Source organism: Podarcis raffonei, chromosome 10, assembly GCF_027172205.1.
Source record: "Podarcis raffonei isolate rPodRaf1 chromosome 10, rPodRaf1.pri, whole genome shotgun sequence".
Classification (NCBI taxonomy): domain Eukaryota; kingdom Metazoa; phylum Chordata; class Lepidosauria; order Squamata; family Lacertidae; genus Podarcis; species Podarcis raffonei.
Window position 1 is genome coordinate 55,360,416 of NC_070611.1, and position 20,303 is coordinate 55,380,718.

The 20,303-nt window shown below is 43.4% G+C and overlaps 1 protein-coding gene across 7 annotated transcripts in view; it reads left to right on the plus strand.

Annotated features, from left to right (window-relative positions):
- DGKI (diacylglycerol kinase iota) overlaps positions 1–20,303 on the plus strand; it is a 240,341-nt gene that overhangs the window by 156,056 nt on the left and 63,982 nt on the right. For 4 of the 7 annotated variants that reach the window (XM_053407435.1, XM_053407440.1, XM_053407438.1 and 1 more), the window contains 2 exons: positions 5,961–6,023; positions 18,416–18,516. In XM_053407435.1, coding sequence (XP_053263410.1) covers positions 5,961–6,023; positions 18,416–18,516 — 164 coding nt within the window. The remainder of the gene's footprint in view (positions 1–5,960; positions 6,024–18,415; positions 18,517–20,303) is intronic. The other 3 variants (XM_053407436.1, XM_053407441.1, XM_053407442.1) reach the window with 1 other exon arrangement.

The window sequence follows — 20,303 nt, forward strand, 5'->3', positions numbered from 1 at the left end:
AATTATTTTCTGAATGTGCATCTAGATGTATAAATTAGTATATACAAGTCCTTTGCAAATTGTCCTTTTATGCCCTCTTTTTGGTTTTTGGGTGATGTGTAAGTAGCCACTCTAGATAGCAGATACCTCATCCCCCTCACATGCTCTCCCCATTCACATACATAACATGAGAGGCAGAGTGGGCCTTACTTTGGGGGGGGGAGTGACCCTGAATTTATCTCTCTTCAGTCTGTTGCCTCAGACACTTTCTCCCTTACTGGTTTGCTTCCTGTAAGGAAGTTGTTATAAGAAAAAAAACTGCTCCTTTCCAGAGCCCACATAGAGTCCTTAAGTGGGTTCCCTATTGGTAGGAGAAATAACAAAAGCCAACCAGAGTAAATTGAAAAGCAAAGCGGCTAGTAAGCCTGAACTTTATTCAAGGAACTGTTGCAACAGGCTCCCCACTCACCACATGCTGGAGGGAGGAGAACCCTGAACAATGGTGTGCAAGCTCTTATATAAACTTTTGAAATTGCCCACCCTGTAGCCCAAGACCACCCCCCTAAAACATCATACATACATCACAGAAGGAAGCGGTCTACAGCAGAGGAGGTAGTCTACAGCAGAAATCCTGTTTGCCAGGATACCTGATAATGGTCACTGATTGCATTACCTGGGCAGTCTGGCCATTCTTTTGTGATGGTTAATACTTTAGTTCCTGAATCCAGGTCACAGGCTCACCCTGTTCATACACAAATACACCCTAAAGACAGGATTTGCAAGTAAAACGACAATGGGAAGGCTTTCCCCATTTGCTTCCCTTACTTCAGAGGAATGTTTGAGGTCACTGGGAGAGTCAGAATGGCTCCAGGATTGCTCTCCTATACTATTTCACATGGTTCATATATTTAGATATGTGTGCGTTTATGAATATTTATTCTGTATTTGAGACCTTAAAATTCTTATAACAAAGTCAAGGAAATGCCTCACAAATGACTGTGCCAAGGGAAGGGCGGAGAGTGAGGCTAAGTGCTCCTCTCTCACATACTTCTGTGGTTTACGACGTTAATTAAAGGGTCCATCACGTACTTCTGTACCTCCTGCTCCTCCTAATAATAATAAACCTAATATAAAATGAGAACAGAATGAAAACTTCACAAGATAGAGCAGAAACAGAAGAAAGTGGGGAGGGCTAACTAAAGAGGCAGTGAAACGAAAAAAGTCTTCACAGCCCATCTAAGCGCCATAATGAGGCTGCCACTTGGGCCTGCTTAAGAGCTGAGTAGACTTTGGATGGCAGCGGGACACATAGCAGTGGCAAATGTCATGGTAAGGCCAGTTTGTGAGAGAAAGCGGCCCCCAAAGCAGTCTTTCAAATTGTTAAAGCAAAACCCCTGCCCCTTTCCCAAATCATATATTGAATGGGTGGGTTCCTGAATAGTGAGTGGCCCCAAGATATCTACTTTGGCCCTTAGGGTTCTGTTTACCAAGGAAGCCATGTATCATCAACTCCAATGTCCACATTGGAGGACAGGAAGCTGCCATATGAATGTGCTCAGAAGTACAGTGGTACCTCGGGTTAAGAACTTACGGTAATTCGTTCTGGAGGTCTGTTCTTAACCTGAAACTGTTCTTAACCTGAGGTACCACTTTAGCTAATGGGGCCTCCTGCTGCTGCTGTGCTGCTGGCGCACAATTTGTGTTCTCATCCTGAGGTAAAGTTCTTAACCTGAGGTACTATTTTCTGGTTAGCATAGTCTGTAACCTGAAGCGTCTGTAACCCGAGGTACCACTGTAACTTTAACTGGAGTAGGTCATCACATCTGTCCTAAATGAAGGAATATTCTGGGGATGGGGAGCTTTGAGCATGTCAACAGAAGCAAGAATATTGACTGAAGAACACACATCTTATTAATGTTTGCTTGCTTCTTATGCACTGATGAGAAAAAAAAAGCAGCTATAATCCCACAAACTAATAAAATGGAAGCATCTGGGTTTGAACCAGTTTTGGCCCTGACTTGTGGGCTAAATAAATAATCCTGTTTAGGCGATCTATAGATTGGGCTGAGGCTTGCCTCCGTGGCACAGTATGCAAGATGAAACTAGTTGATAGGAAGTGTCGCTATGCTGTACGGAGCTGAAAACTATTTTCTACAGCCTACAATATTTGCTTAAAATGTTTTCCTTCGGCAAACATCCCTCTGAATTCCTCCCCCAAATTCTTTGCAGGAAGTGAATGTGAAACACATGCAAACATTGCTAGAGCAAATGAGTTTAAACTTTAAAAGTCTGGGATAATATTTACAGAATGTTTGGTTAAATTGGCAAACAGTGTCCACATTTAATATATATTGAGTGAATTTGCAGGCTTCCTGCTGGCTTTATCTTTTTGATGTTGATGATGGCAGACCCTTCCAAGTTACATAACAGCATCCTTCTACTCTGGCGTATTCCAGGACTATGGGGCTCTGCATGGCTGGAAATTGCCCCGTTTTCTTTAATATTAGGAAGCATTCTGAATGCTGAATGGGAGTGCATGTTTCAGTGAGGCTGCACGCTTGGGGTATCATCTGCCATTGAAGATGATGGGACAGCAGTTCCTGTTTGCATGGAGCTTCCTGTGCTCTGTCGAAGGCTGTATTGTCCTTTTGTGCATAGCGACTCACTTCTATGACAGCTAGGTAAAGACAAAGGTACCCCTGACCGTTAGGTCCAGTTGTGGCTGAACCATGGAATTCTGTTCTCCCTTTAAAACACTTGAAGCTGCTGAGTTGTGCGGCTGGCCAGCAGGATTTGCGGCAGCAAGAGCACAGTTTGCATAGCCATAGTTTATTGCACAGCCAATGCAAATCCCACATGTTCACTGGTGTGTCTCTTAGTGCAAAACCCACAAAAGGTGGGCTGCCTAAGTGCATTTTTAAATGGGGAAAAAGGTTGGTTCAGGCTCACAAGCATGCTTCTGCAATAGGTGATGTTAAATCCTGCCACCCCCTCCCCATCTTTAAGTTTTGCTACCCTGATGTTTCAAGGATCTGACGTGTGTGTGTGTGTGTGTGTGTGTGTGTGTGTGTGTTTCCCCTTTAGGGATTTCCATCTTAGGAGATGGAGCCCCTAGAATTCTGCTACTCCAGGGCAGCCACCTCTGCTGTTTATTGATGGACACAAAGCCTGGAGCTACTATATATTTGAGCAGGGGACACCATGTATGCACAAATTGATCTCTCCACATGGTTTAGATTGGGCATGTGGGGGGGGGGGGACTGTGCAGCAGCTGGGAGCCAGTATTCACATTATGGGGAAAAATATAGCTCTACCCCAGAATTCCCCCCCCCCAACTTCAGGAAAAATCTTGCATTTCATGTATTTATTTACTGCATTTCTTTTCCACCTTTCCTCCAAGGAATTCAAGGTGGCATGCATAGTTCCCCTCCTCCCCATTTTATCATCACAACAGCCCGGTGAGGTAGGTTAAGCTGAGAGTGAGTGACTGGCCCAAGATCAGCCGGTGAGCTTCATGGCCGAGTGGAGATTTGAGCTGTTGTCTCCTGGGTCTAATCAGATGCTACAACCACTCAGTGGTGTCGCAATGGGGGGCGGTGGCGGGCGGTGTGCCCTGGGTGCCATGTCTGGGGTGTGTGTGACAAGAAGGCACCCCACGGGGGCTTGCGGCAGTGTGAGCAGCCATTGCGCAGCTGCATGCGGAGGATCCTCCATTAGTGGCTGCAGCTGCAAGCAGAGGATCCCAGTGCCAGTGGCAAACCACTATGTACAGTGCATGTGCGGCATCGCTACGTACGGCACATGTGCTGTAAGTAGTGACACCACACATGCGCCATACATAGCGGTTTGCAGCCCTGGGTGTCACGACGCCTTCGTTCGCCCCTGCAACCACTACACCAAACTTCCTTTCTAGTCCTCCAGTGGTTAAGGTTTGGTAAACTGGGACCTCTCTGCTCTCTGCAACTGCACTGAGTCAGCATCTGTTGTTGCCAAAAGCTATGTTTACAAGGATATAAATAAGAATGATGGGAAATTCTTTCAGAGGCAGAAGGTAAGGTGCAACTTGGGATAAAAGTTTAAGCGCCACCAATGTGCCGTGTCAATATTGTTTGTCTCCAGATAGGGGAGAAATAGGAGGTATAGATGTGAACAAAGAGATATCATGTTTGTTTATGGCTCTTATCTTTTGTCCATTTGTCTTCTGAGTCACGCTTGTTAAATTCCGTGGCAAAGTTTTACTGAAGTTAATCTGGGAGAGAGTCAATTTTGCTTTAGAAGAATGAGCTGCGTTTCAGTCCGCCTCATGCATCATTAACAGAAGTGCCAGCTAAACTCCAGTTCCAGAATCTCTAATAGACGGAGGGGAGGGGGAAAAATACCCATCCTACTGATGATAGATGAAAGAGAGGGAAATTGACTTGATAGTGACAACGCTGCAGTGCCGGCAGATTGGAGAACCTGGCCCGATATGTAATCTGAATGTCACTTTGAAGAGAAAAGTGCTATATAATCAGCATCCAGTTTCCCATCATGCACTTTATGACCCAAAGACAAAGTTGAAATGGGTTTCTCTGTAACACAGTCAATGAGGGACGACAGCTTCCTCCGTATTTTTTTCTTTTGGTTTGCATTTTTTTGGGGTGGGGGGAGATATTCTGTGTGATGAAATGCCATTTCAAAACTGAACTATTAAAAAACTGTTAACCAAAGAACTCCAGAGATCTCAGGCCTGAGAACCAGGGGTTCAGAAAGGATCTCCCACTGGCTCTTCCAGATCTGCTTAGTTTCAGGGACTGCGATGCTGATGCCTTCAGACCATTCTGTGGACCCAGTTGTGGACTCACATTTTCTCACTTGGGCTATTGATCTAACAACAACAACAACAACACAATTCACCCTAAGGTCCCAGGGCACTTTACAACAAAATATAGCATTACTATTAAGGCACAACAGTACACAATATTAAAAACAGTTTTAAAAACCCCAAATCACAGAAATAAGGTGAGTCCTAATATGCATCTCCAAAGCCAGGGTGAAGAGGTGCTGTGTGAAGCCCCAAAGGCCATCACAATGTATTTCCATGTGGGCATTTTTATGCACGTCAGTGGCTCCATTGGCAGCCCCGGCCCCTCATTCAGATGCCATCTGGGCCATGTGTTTTTGAGCCCATGTCTTGTTTGACTCATCTTCATGGAAACAGTTCATGGTTGGTCCAAAGCACGGAGCTGATTGCCTCAGAAATTCAGAAATAGGGATGAGGGGGAAGGGAAGGGAACCACTGAAGTGGGGTGAACAAGTGAGAGAGGTTGGGGGAGTTTGTGGCAATGATGTGCTTGTCTCTCTCCAAAGATGGTTGCATACATCCTCTTAGGATGAAGAACTGTAGCCCCCTTTTCTATAAAGGATGCTTCATACTCCAAGGTCTTGTAGTGCTGCAGGGCTCAAACCCTAGGAACCTCATGAAGCCCAGCCAAGGTACCAAACCATTGGTTATGCTTTGCCTCCAATATTGGAGGCAGTCTACCTCTGAAAACCAGTTGCTGGGAGATCACAAGTTGGGGAGAGCACTGTTGCCCTCAGGCTCTGCTTGTGGGCTTCCCATGGGCATCTATCTGTTTGGCCACTATGAGAATAGAAAGTTGGAATAGATGATCCAGCAGGACTCACCTTACAGCCTTATATCCTTAACTCTGCCATTGACAGCTACCTGCCTTGTTGCCTCAGAGTTCCACCATGCCCCATAACCAGATGCCATTTTCCTCCATTGCGCTTGCTGATACCTCCCATTGGCTTTTCCATTGATGGTTGTGCTGCCTTGCAGCTTAGCACACACCTCCATTTTGCCTCAACATGATGCCTTCCTTTTGTTTCTGTTTAAATGTTGTTGTATGTCTCTCTCTCTCTCTCTCTGGGCTTTTTCCCTGTCTGTCCATGCCGTTGTGCTGATCCTCTCCCGGCTGCACATTTCCTGCTGCCTATAGCATCCCTAAAGTGCCCTCTGCTGACCTGAGGAGAGTTTCAGCTCCCCCTGATTCCTTCGCCATGTGAGTACTCCTCTTTTCTCTCCCTTCTTTGAAATGCCCTCCGCTTCCCCTTGCTCCACCTCTTCCCGCCCTGCATGGTTTGTTATGTGCTCATCCTTCCATCACCCTGAAGCGCTTTCATCCAAACCTAGCATGTCCGATGAGGCAGTTCCTAGTGTGCAAAAGAGGAGTTTTAATTGGGCAGAGGTCATGTGCTGGTAAGGTCGCTGAAAATACTTGCCCTCTACGCAGAGCTAGAGCACTGCCTGACATTCCTGTAGGATAATGCTTGCCTTCTGCCTCCATCCCTGATATGCTGTAGACTTTGGACCTTCCGAGTTACGTATTTTCTCTTTTAATCTCGAAACTCTACAAACAAAAATCCTTGTAAATGAAACTTAAAGGAGAGGGAAAGTGTTTATCAGCACAAGTAGTAATTGAGGTGTCTTAAACTGGCTATGTTACTACGCACCCTTTGCATCTGTTTTGTTATGCTTCATAATTTGTGTTTTCAAAAAAAAAAAAAGCTTAATAATGGGGAAAAATCTGGTGGGTCACTGGCATAGCTCAGAGAACATCCAGCAGGCCAGGGACAGAGCTGAGGAGAAACTTGGGGATTATGGGTAGAGCCTGGCAGAATTGCAACTTGACTACCTTTTCATATACCTACACAGAATTTGGCTGGTGGAGCAGTTAAATACTTGGTGGTTTCTCCCTGATTTTCTTTTCTTTCTTTTTGGCTCTTTCAACAAAGGCCTCGAGGAACAACCAGCCCTAGTTTCCTGACTTCTGGAGGGAGATCTGTAAGCCAGGGTCATATTTACATGTAACTAGACATCACTGCCTCTCTAGGTCCTCAAGACATGTTTACAATGAGGACAAAGAGAACTTCGTCACAAAGTACATGATTATCCTATGGAATTTGCTCCCAAAATATGTAACTTTTGTCATCTACGTGACACACAATACAAATTGAATAATGCAACGAAAATCAAATAATGTACAATAACACCACCACAAAACAAAATAATTTTATTTTTTGAACTTATATCCCACTTTTGAACTTATATCCCACTTTTCCTCCAAGGAGCTCATGGTGGAGTACACAGCTCCTTTCCTCCCCATTTTATTCTCACAACAACCCTGTGAAACAGGTTATGCTGAGAGTGAGCGACCAGCCCAAGTGACCTTCATAGCTGAGTGATGATTTGAAGCTTGGTCTCCCAGATCCCCATCCAGTGTTTCCCAAACTTGGGTCTCCAGCTGTTTTTGGACTATAGTTCCCATCATCCCTGACCACTGGTGCTGCTAGCTAAGGATGATGGGAGTTGTAGTCCAAAAACAGCTGGAGACCCAAGTTTGGGAAACAGTGTCCTAGTCCAACAGTCTAACCACTGCTCCACACTGGATATCAGAATGCTGCCACATAGCTATCGACATAGAGATGGGAAGTAGGTGCATGAATACGGTGCGCACTCCCCTTGCAATGTGCTTACCAGCATCATGTTGCTTCCTAGCTTTGCAACGATTTCAGATCCACTTGACCTCTCTGCTCAGCTTCTCTAACATTTTCAGCGTCTCAGTTAATTTTTATACGTCAGGTCAAGACTTGAAGAAAGTGGCAATTTTTACAAAGGGACCTCAGCTAATTTGTTAGTCAAAGCTATTCTGTATCTCCAGATCTGAAAAGAATAGATTAATCAGGCAGCTGCACAATGACTGACAATTAGCATGTCTGATAAATTAAAGCACAAACCAAAGGGGAACTACAGAAATTGGATTTGGGATGCTAGTTGCTTTGAGATTCAAATGTTCTCCTTCAGCTTGGCAATGCGTGTTGTTTCTGAAATCCTGTTGGAATGACGTGGCTGAATTGGTTTTTGAGGAATATGAGTGGCTGGCTGCAAATAACCTTCAAATATTTTGGTCCATTTATCTTATGGAAATGGTCTTGAATGTTGGATTGTGAAGTCTACAAATTGTTAGCCAGTGTTCTACATCATTAAATGGTGTGACCTTCTCTGAAATTGTATTGAAGATTTTGAGTTGGCATTCAAACCACATTCATTTTATATGGCCATTTGCCTACAGAGAGAAAGCTCAATCTGCTGGCTTTTGTAAATATTTGGCTAACATCAGAATTACCTTATTCATCCTTGCTGCCCACACAAACAGCACCTTGCTGCATTCATCAACATTCCTGTACTTTCTCAGAGTGTTAATTATTTCCTAATAAAACAGTAATCAAAGACATATTTTCTTTTATTGACATTCTGGGCAGGAAACAGTAATGGGCTGTTTCTGATCCATATAAAATGTTGTGGGAGCTGGAGATTTTAATGCCATTTACATCTCAAAAGACAGACCCAAGAAAGGCTATTACTCCTAGTGTCTGAAGTACACAATACTAATTATTCATATGAACACAAAAAACAAACAAACACTTAGCTGCCTTCTCTGCCTAGCTGAAATCAGTACAATCTGCAACTGTATACCAGCCCATCTGAAACCTCATTTTTTGTTATCTGTGGAACTCTCAAAATGTTAATTCATTCATACCTGATCCTATGGAGAATTCTGCAGTAAGGGAACCTATGGAGACCAGGAATAATTGCCAGACAAACACAACATACATACACATTGGCTAATGCATTGAAGGTGAATTGATTGTACTTAGCAAGTTGAAACCATAACAAAATGTTGCAGTGTGGACGGTTCCAGGCAGGCAGGCAGCCAGCCCTTTTTGAATACAGTGTTACCTCTGGTTATGAACTTAATTCGTTCTGTAGGTCCATTCTTAACCTGAAATCGTTCTTAACCTGAGGTACCACTTTAGCTAATGGGGCCTCCTGCTGCCGCTGCGCTGCTGGCACATGATTTCTGTTCTCATCCTGAGGTAAAGTTCTTAATCTGAGGTACTACTTCCAGGTTAGCCGAGTCTGTAACCCGAAGTGTTTGTAACCTGAGGTGTTTGTAACCCAAGGTACCCCTGTATTTTCATTCCCCATTCCCCAACCTTCAACATTCAGCCACCATTCCATAGTTACTGAGGATATTCAGTCCTTGATGGGCTGTTTTGGTGTCAAGCCAAACTAAAAAAAGGACATATTCACAGAGTGTATAGTTAAGCTATGGAATTCACTCCCCCAAGAGGCAATGATTGCCACCAACTGGGATGGTTTAAAATGAGGATTAGACAAATTAATAGAAGATAAGACTCTCAATAGCTACTAGGAAAACCTCGCTAGATTTAAACAAAAACATTTCCCCAAGCCTATTGATACCTCCCTCTTGGTCATGAGTGGTGCTATTTTTGCTAGGTACAAATCCTCACTCATAATATTATTAGGATATTAACAAAATATGCTAAATACACTGAACATGAAGGAACCAGTCTCCCTTGTAGCTGTTTGGGGGTACGTACCATGGGCCTCATTGCTACAAAATAAATTAATTCAAGGGGAAGTTAAGCACATGAAAATGCATTTGCATTTGTTGCATTTATATCCTACTGTTTTCTCCAAGGAGCTCAAAATAGTGTATATGGTTCTCCACCTCATTTGATGCCCACAAAAACCTTGTGGGGAGGTAGGTTAGGTAAAGAGGTCCTAAGTCACCCAACGACCTTCATGGCCGAATGGGGATTTGAACCCTGGTCTCCCAGGTCCTAGTCCAACACTCTAAGCACTGCACCAAGTAAATCCTGCTCCAAGTAAATCTCCTGGAGACATATTGGAGGAAAAGAACTGTTGCTGATACACTATTAGTCTGTGATGTGTTGTCTCTGACTCTGTGGCATTAGACACACCTGCATGGATTTGTCGGAAGGCATTGCATGCTCATCTGCTGTGACTTAACTTGCCACCCAAACGAACATGTGCTCAGGTGTTTGCATTCCTTGCCAGTCACTCAGTGCCAACAGAGTTGATTTTGGGTTCAGTAAAAGCCTGTGGATGGTGCTACTGATGGTTAATGCTATATTGAATGCTATCTGTGATTAGTTTTTATATGCTGGAGTTTTGCGCTGAAATGTCACAGACCGTAGCTGCTGTATTTCATGGGATTTTGGGTATCCCTGTTAGGGTGGCAGTTTACTGGCTGCCGGATAGGGGAGGATCACCCCAATAGATGACAGATATTTTCATAAAATTGGCTATTTTATATGAATAGGAAGCAGATACTTGACTAAATGTGTAAATAATTGCTGTAATTTAAATAGAGGGAGTCTGTGGGGAAACTTTGGCCAAGTATTCTGTATGTCTGCACTGTGTCTCAGGAGACAATGGAAGAGTGTGCCTTTGGGGATCAAACTGTTGGAGAGTTACTGTGCCTGCTGTGGTTGCAGATACTGATACAGGAGAGACATTTGCAGACATCTTTGTGACACAGAGTTGGTCTGCCAATGGGCCTGGTGCCTGAAGCCAGCTCCTTGGGAATCCTACCACCTTCCATTTTGTGGACATGACCAAGCCAGCATAGATATCACTGAGACGGGAGTGCAAACATATTGGGAATGTGGGCTTGGGAGAGCACATCTTTGTTTGAGAGACTGTCCTGCCATGTGATGCCCCAAATCGTTTGGATGCAACACATGAGGAAGGTGTTGCAGAGTTGCTCCTGGCAGTTGTAAGTTGCCCACGACTCACTTCCATAGGACAGTGTGCTCAACACACAAGCCTGGTAGACCTTCATCTTGGCATTGGTTGTTAGCATCACATTCTCCCGTACCCTTTTGGAGACGTGAGCCATTGTCTTTAAGATGCCCCAAAACTCTTTTCTCTCTCCTCTGATGGCATCTATTTATGTTTTGAATGAGTAAAGCATTGTCAAAGAGAGCCTCATTTTTAATGTATCACTTCTAAGCTCTGACAACGAAATCTCAGTAGCAAGGTTAATTATTTTTCTTTTGTGGCCGCTGTTTTCCTTCTCCCTATTGTTCTAAAGGCAAGGGGATTTAATTAGTTTTGCATGTTTATTTCTTCTCCAGAAGATAGGTAATTCATTAATCTGTCACTGCAAACATGGCCCAGGGGAGATGTGCATTTTCTGAAGTTTAATTTCAGGGGATTTTTGTTTTTAAATGGAGGCAGATTTCTCACTGAATCATACCAGCTAAGTTAGAATTTCAATGGGATGTGATGTAGACTGTTTTCTTTCCTTTTTAAAAAATCTGTCAGAAATCTGTGACTGAATTCCTCCCTTGTCTGACTTTACGCAGACACTTGAAGGATAAGATATGGTTCACAAGACTTGTAAATAATTGGAAAGAGAATAAGGGTGTATTTTTAATTAAAAGTGTTCATCCGGCTGAATCAAACTGGTGCTGTGGCAGAAATGTTGTTTAGATGTCAGATGAGTGCTCTGGGTTCAACCGCTAGCCTGGATTCTCTCATTTTTTTCTTTTTGCATGTCAGTGGAGGAAGAAATACACATTCCAAATGCTGCTACAGCAGCAGTATTTCCACAGGGTCTGGATAATTAACTAGGCAGTGTTAGAGTCACACAGCTTCAACACAGGTGTGTGTCATATTGTCAGAGCGGTGTCTGGGTACATTTTCCCAGATGGGCATGAGAGGAAGCTGGCACCTGAAGGGAGATGGACTTTGGGAGTGTTGGCCTGCTATAGATTTCATATGCTTTAGTCCTAGACATTGGGAGAAGGGACTTCAGGTCCAGTGTGGGCTTCCTCTTCATCCCACCAACATCATCTCCTGGATCTATGGCTGCCCTGCCCTTTTGTGTTCTGCACTGTTGCTAGATCCCATGAAGCAAGGCTGAGCAGGAGTTTCAGGACCATGGATAGCTCCAAATGCTCTGATAAAGTTTGAGAGCAACCTGAGCCTTTTTCAGCCTCTGCCCCCAGACTACCTCTCCCATGCTCCTCCCCATTGTGGGTAACTTCAGATTCTTAAAGGGTCAGTCCTCTGACTGGAAGATGGGCACCCCTCTGTTCTATAGCCTAATACGTACATGGTGTACTTCCTGCACCAGTGGACTGGTGATGAGGCAAATTGGTTCTTCAGGTTCAATGGAAGGCACCCATGAGGGTCTAGGTTCCAGCCTTACAGGCCCTGGGGGTATGAGAGGTTGTTCTGTTGACCCTTGGCTGTGGAGCTCAGCAATCTCATTTTTTCCAGCAATAGGCTCAGAGCCTAGAACCTCCTTAGCTGGAAACTCTGATTCTGAGGCTTGTTTGCAGGGTGAGGACATTGGGACTCTGCGACCCTCCAAAAGTTGTTGGATTACAACTTTCCTCATCCCATGTTGGCTGAGGCTGATAGGAATTGTTAATCCAGGAGCATCTCAAGGGCTACAAAGTCCTCATTGTTGTATTATGGAGTGGCAAGGGTATCTTCTTTGGCCACATACCTTTAGATGTGGACTCTAGTTCAGTGGCAGAACATCTGCTTAGCATGCAGGTCCCAGGTTTAATCTGCAGCATCAGCATGTCCCCTGCCCCAAACCATGGAGTGCATGAAATGTGAGCTGGCCAATGGTCTTGCTTTGTATAAGGGAGCACCCTACATTTCATTGTGGTTTCTAGTTCTCTTGTCCATGGGTGGAGAAGTGTTTTCAGCCCAAGGTCCACATATCCTCATGGGCAATCTTCTAAGTGGTGCCAAAGGCAAAATAGACTGGTGCAGTTGAATCCAGATGTTTCTGTGCAGACACCCCTCTCTAGCTGGGCAAATAAGAAGCATTGTCACAATTAAAAACTCAAGGCTGGCAACATTGAGCAGGGATGTAGATGGACGTGGTTTGGGAAAAGGTCTCTGATTTTGGAAATCCCTAAGGGCCAGATAGAGAGGCCTAGAGGGCCGCATCTGCTACTGTTCTATGCTTTTCTCTCTCCTTTGGGGCTTGGCTCAGAGTCTTTTATAAGATCCTAAATATGATGTCTGAAAAAGAACTGTACCAGCCACTACTCTGTTTCAAGGCCCATTTCAATTATGGACTTAAACGGATTGGATTCTGATTCTCTGTGTGTATGCTTCCTCCAAATGAGATCCACCACAGATCTTGCCAGCAAGAATCTGCCAAAAGGGCCACAAATCAGGGCCTTTTCTGTTGCAGCCCCAAAATTTTGGACTTCCCTTTTTCAGGGGATTTGTATGGCTCCATTCCTCCCCCACCCCCAGATAAGAACTTGGCTGTGTCTTTGATAGTTTATTTGCTACAATCTGTTTCATTAATTGTAAATTTCGATCTTTTTTCAGTGCATTTTGTGTGTGTTCTTATTTGCAAATTGCCTTGGGAATTGTTCATATGCAAAGTGGGATTACAGCGATTGAAACGGATACATAAATGAAAAATATCCATGGCATGGAGGAAAACGTGCTTGGGAAGAATTTTTAGAGTTCACAGCTTTGCTTGTGTACAAACCCATTTGTGCAAGAGTTCATTTGGCTCATTGGCTACTGATGCTGAAGGCCAGAATACATACATCTAGGCTTCATGCTGGGCAGAAAGTTACTGTGAATTTATCATTCCACCACTTTGGAAACCCAACTCTGTGGCAGGGGTTTTGGCATACAAGTGAGAATTCCAACAGTGTTCAGTGTCATTAGCACTGCCTAATACAAATGACTATCATTTTTGCTAACATGTGCCTTAGGAGGCAATGAAACAGAACCTCTTATATGAATACATAGCTATTGCATTTCCCAGAGGCTTTCTGGTCTCAAAAATGCCCATGTTGATTTGTAATTTATGACTGAGAAATCGCTGCAAAGTCTACAGTGAACTGCATACCTGCAACATCTCGTAAACCTAGTTTCTGGATTTGTTTGTCCAATAAAGGTAAAGGTAAAGGGACCCCTGACCATTAGGTTCAGTTGTGGCCAACTCTAGGGTTGCGGCGCTCATCTCGCTTTATTGGCCGAGGGAGCCAGTGTACAGCTTCTGGGTCATGTGGCCAGAATGACTAAGCCACTTCTGGTGAACCAGAGCAGCAAACGGAAACACCGTTTACCTTTCCGCCGGAGCTGTACCTATTTATCTACTTGCACTTTGATGTGCTTTCGAACTGCTAGGTTGGCAGGAGTAGGGACCGAGCAACAGGAGCTCACCCTGTCGCAGGGATTCGAACCGCCTACCTTCTGATCGGCAAGTCCTAGGCTCTGTGGTTTTAACCAACAGCGCCACCCGCATCCCTTGTTTGTCCAGTACCAGTAGACAAATAAAAAGACATGAGAAGAACTGGTTGAGGCCAAAGACCCATCATCATCCAGTATCCTGCTCCCACAGGGGTCAACTTAGATGTCCATGAGAAGCCCACATGCAGGACCTGAGTGTAACAACACTCTTCCCCACTCAGTTTGAATCCCAGCAACTTTCTAAAGGATGTGGATAAGGCTAAAAGGGATCACAGAAAATCTTCACTCAACTTGAGCGCTGTATAAAATAAATGGCAGCTCTGCAAGAAGTGGCCAATAATTTCAAAACAAAGATGTTAGAATTAGATCAGCCAATATAATCCCTGTCTTAAAAATGCTGGAATTGGTAAAAAATGGATTCTTCAGTATTATTGTGGACATCCTTTCCCTAAAGATACAGTTGCAAAATTAAATGTAAGCTTTATATTTGATATTATATATGAGTTTCCTCAGGTCTTCTGAGGAACAACAACTAGTTATCCAAATGGCCTAGGCAGCACTCAAAACTTAAAAGAATAGGGTACTCATCTCTGTATCTTGTTCTTACGCCAACATATCCAGATAGTGGTGACAAGGTGCTTGTCTGAAGGGGGAGAGAGAGACAATTTCTAGAGCACTGAGGAAGCTGCCATTCCTTATTTTGTTCTGTATCTATTAGTCTTTCAGTTTTCACTGCAACGTTGCTGGAATACATCCCCTTTCCTCAGACATGGACTATTCAATTAAATACTTGTGTTGATTGAAGTCTGAGGACTTGGTTCATTTCATTATCTGCTCTCTGGCATTTTAAAAATACCTTTCCATATAAAAATGTGTTTTTATACATTATCTCATATTGTACCATCTAATGAGAAACCACACAAAACCACGCAGTCACCACCCAAAGCAACAACCGCAGGTCAACACAAGTAAAATAAAAAAATGTAGCCCATATAATTCTTTAAAAGTCTTGTCAATATTTAATTTACGCCCCCTCCCTGATTTTCCCACCTCCTGCGACTTTGGAGGGCACTGGCACCATCCATCATATTGATCTTAATTTCTCAGTCAACTTCTTTTTGAATGTTAAATAAATGTCTGAGTCAAGAAAGGGGCTGAATCACCTGGCTTGCAGCCTGCTGTTATTCGCCTGCTGCTTTCTCCTCTATCCCCAGAGCTCTGAATCTCCAGATCTACCTACAAAAACAAAAGAAGCAACAGGTAGATCCAACCCTGTTAGATGAGATGTCCGAATGCCAGCTAAAGCAGACAGCTGTCCCCTGAAGCTGCTCAGGAAGTTATGGGTGCAGCTTTCTGTCTCAGACGAATCATGACAGCTTGCCTTGCATAGAGAGAGGGGTTTTTTTGACATCTGAGGGCACCTGGGCAGCATGGCAGCTGCTATTTAGCACTGGGGAATTATTGTCTGTCCAGAGCAATGTGAAAACCATAATTATTTCAGCTGGTTTGGTTCGCTATTCTTAGAATCCTTTAAAATTCCAGCATAACCTCTGAAGCTCAGAAATGTGTTGTATTCCTCGTTGCTTGCTGCAATGAACAACAACAAGAAAATTATATATTATATATGTATTTTCAGTTCATGGTCTTAACCCGTAGTTACTGACTGTTACTTCCTGTCACTTCCAAGACCAGACAGTCTCTGCCTTTAGGTGCTGCTTTAATAGGGAGTTTGCGCTCAGGTTGTTTCTAGGTTTTTAAAATTTGTCCAGAGGTGACAGACCTGTTTATAGCAAACAACCAAGGAACAAATTCAGCTTCCTCAGAGATATTTGCTAATAGCCTTCTCCATAGACTCCAGAGGTCAGTGAAAATATATTGCCTTAGGTCCAAAAGGTCTGGTAGATTTTAAGCTAAGGAATAATGATGCAATAATTCATACGCTGTAAGTTTACTTTTTGAAAGGAAAGTGCTGTTTTGTTGTTGTTGAAGCTGGATGCATAAAATAACAAAGAGCCACATGTCACAACCTGCCCTGAGACCAATATTAATAAATGTTAAGCCCGTCATTTTTTTAAAAAACAAAACCCATGGAAGAAGACATTTAAGGATTATAGGCATGCTTTCTGTTCCCAGCCGCTGACATCACCTCTGTGGACAAGGCAAGGAAAATGGCCAGTGTGGAGCAGTGGTTAGAGTGTTGGACTATGACGTGGGAGACCAGAGTTCAAATCTCCACTCAGAAAAGAAGCTCACTGGGTGACCTTGAGCAAGTCACTGCCTCTCAATCTAACCTACCTCACAGGGTTGTTGTGAGGGTAAAATGTGGAAGGGAACACCATGTAACCTTGATTTCCTTGGAGTAAGGCAGTGTATTAATGTAACAAAGAAACTAACCAGCTAACTAATAAAAAAAAAATGGTTATATACCCTTCTTTTTTTTTGAAGAAGAGGAGTTTGGATTTGATATCCCGCTTTATCACTACCCAAAGGAGTCTCAAAGCGGCTAACAATCTCCTTTCCCTTCCTCCCCCACAACAAACACTCTGTGAGGTGAGTGGGGCTGAGAGACTTCAGAGAAGTGTGACTAGCCCAAGGTCACCCAGCCCCTGCATGTGGAGGAGCGGAGACGCGAACCCGGTTCCCCAGATTACGAGACTACCGCTCTTAACCACTACACCACACTGGCTCTCTGCTTTGCATCCAAGTGGTTCTTTTGAGAAACATTCCTCTAGCTTATATGCAGTGGTGCCATGAGGGCAGAATGAACAGACCCCACCCCCAAAATGTAGCACATATTGAAGTGAGCAAAGCAATGTACATTACCATCTAAAGACAGCCCTCCTCCTGTGATAAAACCATTGCCCAGAGTATAAACGTAGCTATTGCATTACAGAGTGATAGCTAATTGAATCAGAGTAGTAGACCCATTGATATGAATGGATTCAAGTTACTGAGGGTTGGCATGGTCAGATATTATTATATAAAAATTATACACTGCTTGATTGCTCTAAAGCCTCTTGGATCTGTTGCAATGATAAGGTATACTCAATCAGGGAGGGTGTCTTATCTAAGGTACCTCCAAAACCTGGAGTCAGCATTGATGAGACTTCTGCTTATAATAAATTCCTTATTAAACTGTTTGCTAATCATTCATTGGAATGTATGTGCTGTTCGCTTCAAACAGTTATTGGCAGGGGTGAACTTTGTCTTTTTATTCAATAGCAAATCTAGAATGTTTCCTAAAGTATCTGGGGTTCAGGATATGCCTGTCACTTTGTCTAGAGAAATTGGGTCAGGTGTGTTGTGCTAAGCTGCTAAGAGGAGCTGCTTGCAGGTGTGAGCTAGCATCTTCAAAAAGTTCAAGTGAAGCTCATTTGTGCTGGGTTCATCATATTGAGGGCTGCTAAAAGCACAGCAATTTCATTCATTTGTTCATTCATTCATTTATAGGTACTGTTATGCCATTGTTAAATTATATTCTTAGGGCTGTGCATAGATAGATGATAGATAGATAGATGATAGATAGATAGATAGATAGATAGATGATAGATAGATAGATGATAGATAGATAGATAGATAGATAGATAGATAGATAATAAATAAATCCATTAAAATATAAAATCAAGTTGAGAACAGGCAGCAAAATCCTGGTTCAGAAAAGACAACAACAACAAAGGGGGTTATTTACTTATTTATTTCCATCCTTAGTTTTAATGAATGTATAGGGGTTTTTTTTATTTGTTGGTTGGTTGGTTTTATTTTTGTAAAGATGCCTTGAGCTGCCTGTGGTGAGGGAAGGTGTCTAATAAATTTATTTATTTATTTATTTAATAATCAGACAAACCTCTCTGGGGAAAAGCTTTTCCCAGCTTGAGAACTACTTTAGAGAAGGGCCTCTCAGGTAGCCTTCCTCCTCATCTTAGACAGCTGGGTCTCCCACATAAGGTCCTCTGTAGGAAGTCCTAATCTACAGCTGGGCAGATTTCAAATTTTTAATGGAAAAAAACCCAGCAGGTGCACGCCAGATTAGAAACGGAAACTTTTCTGACTTTCTCAAAAGGACTTGTTGACCCCTGTGACCTTCAAGGAATGCTGTTCCATTGAATCAAAGGCTGAACTGTTTTATTTGCAGAAATCTCGTGTTTTGAGATTGGCAGCTCAGTGCTCGTGGGGATTTGATTTTGATTTTGATTTTTTGATTTTTGCTTCTGTTCTTCGTCTCTCATTGCAGCTCATTCTAGGAAAATCAGATTCTCTCTTCTGAAAACCGATGTTAGCTGTGACCCTGCCTAACATTTCTCTCGCCTTTCCTTGCAGTCCCCATGCTGTCTTAGAGCGCCTGAGGATCAGAGTGAACAGAATTAGTTTACAGGATTATGAGGGACTGCATTATGACAAGGAAAAGCTTCGGGAAGCTTGTAAGTATATATATAAACATATGGCTGATTAGTATAACTGCATTCATGTGTTCTCCTATGTATATAGGTATGTATATAGGTAGCCTTTTGATATTAGGCTGACATGTTTTGGTTGGGCTTAGTCAACAGCCATTTGCTGCCAGTTCCTGCCTTCTTTGCTTTGTGCTCCACAGAACCCGAGTGCATTCCTGATGCCTGGCAAGGTGGCTTTTATGAGGGAAAACATTGGGCAAGAAGATTTATGTGCATTTATAGCATCTCCTGCCCTCCAAACTTATAGCTTGGCGCCATTTTGAAAGAGGCAGTTGGGACTTCCCCTGTGTTTACCAGCATGTTTTCTTTTAAAATGCTGCTCTTGTAGTTGGACGCTTCCTGTGAACAGAAACCAGCTGATCCCTCTATGACGTTTAGTCCTTCATTGCAAGAAACAATCTCCAAAGCAGACACGATCATTATAGGTATACAGTGGTACCTGTTCCAATGGGATCCATTCCAGAGGCCCGTTCGCAACATGAAAAGCCCGCAACCTGAAGTGCTGAATCTGCGCAGGTGCGCGGTGCAATTTGGTGCTTGTGCACATGTGCGAAGTGCAATTTAGCGCTTCTGCGCATGCGCGAGCAGTGAAACCCAGAAGTAACCCTTTCCGGTACTTCTGGGTCGCTGTGGGATACAACCTGAAAAAAAGTAACATGAAGCAAACGTAACATGAGGTATGACTGTAATGGTTGAGCAAACAGGGAATCAAGAAAAGCCCTGAAGATAGAGATCTGGTGTGGCAACGGACAGCTGTGGTGGATAAGGCAAAAGTAGCAACTCCTCTTTTCAGAGCAAGCAGGCCATTTATTTGGAATAAACCCATACCATATGGATATGTACACAGGCCACAGAGAGGTTAGGCTGGCCTCAACCAGAGCCAGGGCTGTTTCAGCTGTGTCCCCGATCTGGTTGAATGCTCTGTCACAAGAGACTAGGGCCCTGTGGGACTTGACATCTTTCCGCAGGGCCTGCAAGACAGAGCTGTTCCACGAGGCCTTTGGCCAGGGCACAGCCTGACTCCCTCCTTTGGCAATCTTCACAGAACTCTAGCCCAATGGTTGCCATCAATTTGATTTGAATTAATTTTATAATGAAATGATTTTAGAATGTTGTATTATTTTATTGTTAGCCGCCCTGAGCCCGGCTTTCGCTGGGGAGGGCGGGATATAAATAAAAACTACTTCTTCTTCTTCTTCTTCTTCTTCTTCTTCTTCTTCTTCTTCTTCTTATTATTATTATTGCCATCATGCCCTGCTGGTGCACTTTCTTGAGACATCTGGCAAGTCTGCATGGAATGGATGAAAGGCTGAATCACACACTTCATTCTGGCATATGAACAATACAAATGTCTTATACCATAAGGGCCTCATGCAAATACCCTTGTAGTCATGAAGAAGATTCCCATTAATTTTCCTGATTCTCAGTTAAGACCTTATCAACCTCAAACTCTGCTGAGAAAAACAGTACACAATTTCTGGGAGAAAGTACTGTAGCAATTAATGGTCATGTTCAATCAATGGTGCAGAAGTCCAAGGGAGAGGTCAGCCAATCTGGCAGTGCTGTTGACGGCAACACCTTAAAATGAAGTCCTTTTCCTTGGTGACATGCACGGAGTCATTAATCAGTGCAGGATGTGGCTGCTTGCGATAACAGTTTAATAGAGTCTTGTTCATGCATCTGGCTCATTATTCATATTCAATTACAAGGACGGCTGTTTGTTATGTAACAAAGCTGCAGCTTCCTTTTTTTAC